At 49.5% G+C, this 7,308-nt stretch overlaps 1 protein-coding gene across 1 annotated transcript in view; it reads left to right on the forward strand.

Annotated features, from left to right (window-relative positions):
• The first annotated feature begins 1,626 nt into the window (after positions 1–1,626).
• The window catches only part of LOC104529446 (AN1-type zinc finger protein 5-like), a 7,721-nt gene continuing 2,039 nt past the window's right edge, over positions 1,627–7,308 (forward strand). Inside the window, exons 1-4 of the mRNA XM_010173755.1 lie at positions 1,627–1,787; positions 3,581–3,674; positions 4,825–4,943; positions 6,604–6,714. Coding sequence (XP_010172057.1) covers positions 1,637–1,787; positions 3,581–3,674; positions 4,825–4,943; positions 6,604–6,714 — 475 coding nt within the window. The 5' untranslated portion in view covers positions 1,627–1,636. The remainder of the gene's footprint in view (positions 1,788–3,580; positions 3,675–4,824; positions 4,944–6,603; positions 6,715–7,308) is intronic.

Below are 7,308 nucleotides of genomic sequence, written 5' to 3' on the forward strand. Positions count from 1 at the left end.
CGGTTTGCCCCGCGGTTCTTCATTTGGTCCGGTTTTGCCCAGGTCGCCCCCGGGCTACTGGCTCAGGCCGCTTCCTGAGGGAGAGCAGAACGTGTCCGAAGTCACAGCAATTGTCACCTTCTCTTTCCAGGGACACTCAGAATCAGAAGCAGCTCCTGAAAATCTGTCGGTGCGGGGCAGTGGTTACCGTCCGGTTACCTCTGCGGGGACTCATCCTGCCGGGTCTGCTCTGCATTAACCACAGCTGCTGCCCAGGAGGTCCGGTGAGGAGAAGGTTCCTTTGGCTGCTGGTGCCGAAGGAGAGGTCGGTTTGGGCCGGGAAGGACCCCAGTTCTGGTAATGGGAACAACAGCCTGAGCTCTGCAAGGGGAGCCCTGAGCGCGGAGCTGAGATTCCTGTCACCCAGCTGAGGACAGGGAAGAATAACCAAGAGCTGATCCACTTCCATCCCACGGGAGCGCTCCTGGAAGGGTAATTATTTAATATTCCCATTGTTTTATTCCCTCGGTGGAGCAAGTTTTGTAGGAGTGTGAAAGAAAGTGGCAGAGTTCGCTCCAAATTGGTGGGCAGGACATTTTGTGCACCCCACAAAAGGGATCGCTGCTGGGGGCTCCCACTAGTAGCGCTGGATCTTTGTGCCTGAGCTGAAACCAGCCACTTTGGTCCCACAAATGTCCTCTTCCCTTGTCCTCTGTCGAAGCTGGAGCTGGTTGTTCACACACATCTGAATTGGTGTTTGTTGTTGGGAGTTATTGCTTATGGTTCTGGTGTAAAGGGTTGCAGTGCAGTTTGGCTGTGTAAATGCTACACCACGTGTGGCTGGGAGAGGCCAGTTCATGGGTTTGGAGGTAACTGGTGTGTGATCCAGAGAGAAATTATTAAAATTCATTTTAAAAATAGGTTTCACTGTGTCTGCTGTTTCCCTCGGGACTGTGTTCCAGAATCGAGTCTTACCCCTGCAAAGAAACCTTATTTCTATTTCCAGCCCAACTATGCTAACGTTCCCCTTATTCACCAGCATATGTCAGAAAATAGATGAGCATGTCAGAACTGAGAGTGGATGGGTTCTTTTTGCATCGCTTACATCATCTTCCTGAGAACTAAAAAAAGTAGAAAAAAAAACCAGGCTTGGAAGGAAAACAAGCGCCGCTGAGCACAAAATGTAACTGATGAGGCTGGACTGGCGGCTTGAGTGGTGTTCTTTGTTTGGGTGTTTGCAGGAGTCCTTAGTCGCGCTGCAATGGCACTTCTTGTTGCTGTTGGGAGTGTGGATGGTTCAGATCTTGCTTCCCTGCCTTTTCCTGGGAGTTTAGGGAGCCTCGTGGTGTGAGGAGGGGGTACCAGGAGCTGCTTCCTGTCAGCATTGCAGCCTGGATCTGGGCAGCCTCCTGGCAGCTGGGCCCTGGATGGCTCAAGGCCCCAGGACCTGGATCCTGTGGCTGCTCACAAGCCCTGGCTATCCCTTGCTGGAGGGACTTGGATTGCATTGTTGTGCACGTGCAGGAACTGGACTCTCTCGGGATCCTTTGTGCTCCTTCCTGATCAGCTGCAGCGTACAATGAACGAGTGCACTGGCCCTAACAGCTGTCTTATTTTTATTCCTGTTTGTAGCTTGGGACCTTGGAAGAACAAGAAGATGGCTCAGGAGACGAACCAAACCCAGGTGCCTCTGTTGTGTACCACAGGCTGTGGATTTTACGGCAGCCCCCGGACCAACGGGATGTGCTCTGTTTGCTATAAGGAGTTTCTGCAGAGACAGCAGAGCAGTGACCGGATAAGCCCTCCAGGTAGAGGATTTTTGTCTGTGAAATCTGTCATAAATGGGTGCCCGATGCAAACTCATCAGGCCTGATGCAAATTCCCCTTGGGGAGGGACTTTTTATAAGGGCAGTTAATGACAAAACAAGGGGAAATGGGTTTAAGCTGAAAGAGGGAAGGTTTAGATGAGATGTGAGGAAGAAATTGTTTGGTGTGAGGGTGGTGAGACAGTGTCCCAGGTTGGCCAGAGAAGCTGTGGCTGCTCCTCCCTGGAAGTGTTCTCGGCCAGGTTGGATGAGGCTTTGAGCAACGTGGTCTAGTGGAAGGTGTCCCTGCTGCTGGCAGGGGGGTTGGGACTGGATGAGCTTTGAGGTCCCTTCCAACCCAAACTAGTCTGGGATTCTATGAAACTATGTGAAGCAACTGGGATAGGGCATGGGACTGGTACTGGCCACCAGCAGATTTACTCCCTCTTGGAAGATGCGTGTCTTTCTCTTTTTGTGTAGACTCAAGCCTCTAAATCAAAAACCTGAACCTTCAAGCATATCTGTTCCCTCTACGGGGGTCAGTTGTTTTCTTCCCAGTCCCAGCTTTTTGTGAAGCCCCGTCCCAGTCAGCACCTTCCAGGAGGCTGTAAAACTTCACTTGCACTAACACCGACCCATTACCAGCTCCCTGAGTTACGTGCTGACAGCTGGGAACCACAACAGATCCTTGAAATGAAATTTTATTTGGGAAGAATTTGGCCTTTTGGCTTTGCATAATTTCCTTATCTTAACAGGTGTTGACAATCAAAAGCAATGAAATAAAAGGTTTGTTTCTTGCAGCTAAACATAGCTGGCGTGTCACCGAGCTGGGCGGCAGGTAGGTGCACACAAGATGCTCCTTCCATCATTAACAGGATTTTCTCTTGCTGAGAGTTTGTGCAGATGCCCCGTGTACAGACTTTGCAGTACCAGTGAGAAACACCTTCTAGAGATCTTCTGCAGTTTTTTTCCTGGGTGTAATAATGGCTTTCCTTGGATTACCCACCCAAAATATATATTGGGAGCACAGCTCTTCATGACAAAGAGTTTTTCTAAAGACTGTGATTTAGATCCTCGTCTGATGTAAACCAAGGAGTTTCTGTTGAAGCCAGTTCCTTTCAGCAGATGAGGATCTGGTTCTTTCACCTTGGAGAAGTTGCAAAGTAATGTTGGATTCAAGGTGTGTTGGTAACCGAGAGGAGAATATTTACACTGCTGTGGAGTTTGCTTTGCAAAGCTGAGGAAAAGAAGGGAAATCAAAGAATGAAAGAGGTGTCGATGGGTGACTGACGTCAGGTTTTACCAGATGTTAAAAACAACGTGGTAACGGAAGGTATTCAGCATGTAACTCCACATCCCTCAGAAGGGAGCTTGCAGATCCTGAGGAGAGGACCATAAACAAGATCCTGAGATCTCCATAAACAAGATCCTGAGGTCTCCATAAACAAGACCTGCAGTCCTCAGGAGGATAAGCAGCTAATTCCAGGGGGATGTTGTGATCCTGATACAAGGGGTCATTCCTGATCTAATATAGGAGCAACTGCACTGGGTCATGGCGAGGTCTGTCCAGTCCTGTGTTGTCCCCACAGACCTACACACAAATTTGGAGGGGAGAGTGTAAGAACAGGGGATCTGGGAGTGATCCCAACCGGGGTGTGCCCTCCCAGCTCCTGGTTGGGAGCAGGAGGTTGAAGCCTGCTGAAAGTGCTCATCCTGCTTTCTCCTTGGCTGTCAAACACCCGAGGAACTTCCAGACATTTTAAAGAGTTTACCAAGATTCTGATCTTGTTTTGTAGCACCCAGTGGTCCCAACAGCAGCCCCATGGCTTCAGATTCCATTGCAGGACAGCGTGCAGAGGGAGACTCCACGCCTGAGGATGTGAAAGCCAGGTAGGGGCATAATCTGTGGGTTACAGGATCTACAGCCACGTGGATAACCAGCCCTGGGACACAAGGGGTAAGGCTGTCATCTTTCATATGGACAAGGGGACCTGTAAAGGGGGCTGGATCAAACACTGTTCATTGTGACCCCGGTTTATCTGGAAGATTGAGATGTCCCTGGTGATGATGACTGATGCGTAGAGTCAGGTACCAGAGGGTCAGTAGTAAATTAAAACCTGTAGTAAACTAAGTGGCATCCTGGTTCTCTTAGAGCTGGTGCACCTTGTCTGTCACTGGCTGTGTTAAACTGTTGGGTTTCAGCTCAGTCCAAAGTGAAAGCACGGAGTGATGATCCATCTGGAAGCTGTGACAGCAGGATTAGGGACCTTGGTCATGTTTGGCAGGAAGGAAGATAACTACTGCATCGAGCTCCTCCATTGGGTTACAGTCCTGACTCATAACTCCCTGTCCCTGGACTTGTTTGGATGGGCTGTTGCCTTGCCTTTGAGATATAATTGGGTGGAAAAGGAAACTGAGATCATCACAGATTCGTTTCATTTGTGTCTATAAAGAACTTAGATCCCAAATCTCAAGGGGAATTGGCTGCTCTGCTCTTGAGCTACCCCTGAGTATAATTAAATTAACTTTATTTAAATTTTCAGGCTGAGAGAGTTGAGGCTGTTCAACCTGGAGAAGAGAAGGGTCCGGGGAGACCTTCTAGTGGCCTCCCAGTACCTGAAGGGGCTCCAGGAAGGCTGGGGAGGGACTTTGGCCAAGGGCAGGGAGTGATAGAACAAGGTGTGATGGCTTCAAAGTGGCAGAGGGGAGATGGAGATGAGATGTGAGGAAGAAATTGTATGGTGGGAGGGTGGTGAGCCAGTGTCCCAGGTTGGCCAGAGAAGCTGTGGCTGCTCCTCCCTGGAAGTGTTCTCGGCCAGGTTGGATGAGGCTTTGAGCAACCTGGTCTAGTGGAAGGTGTCCCTGCTGCTGGCAGGGGGGTTGGAACTGGATGAGCTTTAAGGTCCCTTCCAACCCAAACCAGTCTGGGATTCTATGATTTATGGGCTGAAGATTTTTCCCACGTAACTGTTCATCAAAAGAAAACATTTGTGTTGCTCTATGGTTTGTTTGTTTGTTTGTTTGTTGCAAATGCTCCCAGTGCTCAGATGCCTGTGACCCATCAGATGACGGCCATGAGCATATCCAGAGAAGAAAACAACAGTGAGACAGAAGAATTCAGCAAGTCAGAGGAAGCCTCATCAGCATCTTCCTCCTCAGGTAGACCAATCGGTTTGGCCTGTGCGTGACTCTGAATGGCACCGGGCTCACAAGTTGGTTTGAGCAGCAAGTCCAACACTGGCCAGTCACTCCAGGGGACAGTGGTTACCTCCCAGCAGGAAAGGTACAGCTAGCAAGACAGCGAAGGAGAAAACAGTTTATCTGTTTCTGAAACAGGGAGGAGAGAGAATGTTGTGCCTAAGGGCAGGCCGATAGAGATTTGCTCTGTGGGCTGAGGAGCTGCTGGCAGGAGGATAATCTTCCATGACGCCCATCCTAGCGAATGGCAGACAGCCCGGAGCGTCCCACAGCCTGCTGCACGGCTGTTGTTGGCTGCAGTTCCCTGCCATCTCTCGAGGGAGGGAAGGAGACGGATCCAGTGTAGTCTTGGGAGAGAGGTGACGTGTTTGTGACAGTGTCCAGGGGCAGCTGCTGGCCTGGTTGTTGTCATGCTGTGTGATGGGAGACATACCTGCTCCTCAGGGGGGAGGTTTAACGCTGTTGCTTTGTTTGGAAAGTGGTAGAGGAGCACGGGTGCAGTTGGCCAGTGGAGTACATCCTCCAGTTGATGAGTGAACAGGGTGAGCTGTTATGTTGCAGTGGAGCAGTAACCAAGTGGCCCTGCCTTGGAGACACCCTCCTTTAGTTCCATGGACAGTTTGTTTGCCTTCAGAGCTAAAAAACACCCAAGAGTTGTCAGTTGCTAAAAAAAAACCCCAGGCTCTAGTCACCACACATGACTCTGCATTTCTGGATTTGGTAATCCCTGGCCTGCAAGCCCAGGAGACAATTTGCAACAGGCAGGTGAGAGGTTATTTGGTGACAGAGAGGCTTGGAAAAACCTGCCCCTTTCTTCTGATTGTGTGATTTTTAGCAAGTTGTTCAGGGTCAGATCCACAGAACTCTCTCTGCCTCTGACTCTTTGTCTCCATAGCCCTGTTTTCAGATCAGCGTGCACTGCAGGTGTGTCTCTGCTAACAGCTGGAGCTCCTCCCTCCTGTTGACTTCTCTAACCTGCTTAGGTACTGTAGGAAATCCTACTAAGCATCAGTGACCTTTAACAATCTGGCTTTCAGAGCTCAGTTTTCCTTTTGGTAGATTAGAGACAGTGATGAGTATCTGTGTAAAGCATTCTGAGACCTACATACGAGGAACACTTACATAAGAGTCAGAGAAAATAATTAGTCGTACTTACAAGGGGTTAACTTTTTTTTTCCCCCTCCTGCAAAGATTAACTCTGGGCTCATCTGTGCAGTTGAGTTACTGTACATCAGCTAAGCTGTAGTGACTGTCCAGACACATGCTTAACCCATGGCAAGCACCAGGTACTTCTACTTAATTTTACCTTTTCTCAGCAGGAGTTAAACAGCATCACGTTACTTTCTATATGCCTTAGCTAAACTGTAACATCTCCTTGGTATTTCTGAGCCTTAAACTTCAGGAATTTGAAACAGAGAGAAAACACGAGGCTCTGTGAGGTGTAGATTTCTGTGGAAAGAGGCAAATCTCACAGATTAGGGTATGTCAGCCGGGGCAGCGAGCACACAGAGGCGTCTGGCAGAGACTCAGAATCAGTAGGGCCTCAAGCAGCACCTGTAATAAAACAAATGTGTTGCTTGGTTTATCAAGAAGGGTAGCAAAACTCTTGCCTCTGTTTCAGGTACCCTGCTTGAAATATCTGAGAAGACAGCTGAGGTCAAGACAGCTTCAGAAAAACCGAAACAGAAGAAGAATCGTTGCTTCACTTGCCGGAAGAAGATAGGACTGACTGGTGAGATCCTGGCTGGGGGAGCACTTGCCTGTGACCCGAGTAGTCTGGTTTCACAGCCCTGAGAACAGATCTCCGTGCACTGTGATACTCCCTGGGTTCAGAGGGTTGGAGTGAGTCCGTGGTTGGAGGTACCCCTCCAAAAAGTACTTCACATCCACAAGATGTGGTGCTGCAGGGGAGGCAGGAGGGGAACTCCAACCTGTGAACTGTGCTGCCCCGGGCAGTAGCCTGGGGAATCTGTCCCTTGCTGGCAGCTCCCTGCCAGCACTTGGATGCAGGATTGTGGAACCGGATGGAGCTGTTCCTCTCGGGTTATTTCTGCCACTTGGCAAAAGCTGCTTATAGAAGCAAAGGCCGTGCTTGCTCAGGATCTAATTCTGCTCCTAGTCAAGTCAGCGGTAAATCTTTTGTAATAGTGACATGAACTGAGTTAGACCCAAACTGAAAATCCCACTCCAAGGCTCATCCCATTTGTTAATGGTACTTGATTTCTGCTGTTAGTTTCATCACAGTCATAGAATCACTGCTTGGGTTGGGAGGGACCTTAAAGCTCATCCAGTCCCAACCCCCCTGCCAGCAGCAGGGACACCTTCC

This window comes from Antrostomus carolinensis, unplaced genomic scaffold, assembly GCF_000700745.2.
Source record: "Antrostomus carolinensis isolate BGI_N321 unplaced genomic scaffold, ASM70074v2 scaffold37178, whole genome shotgun sequence".
In the NCBI taxonomy this organism is placed as follows: Eukaryota; Metazoa; Chordata; class Aves; order Caprimulgiformes; family Caprimulgidae; genus Antrostomus; species Antrostomus carolinensis.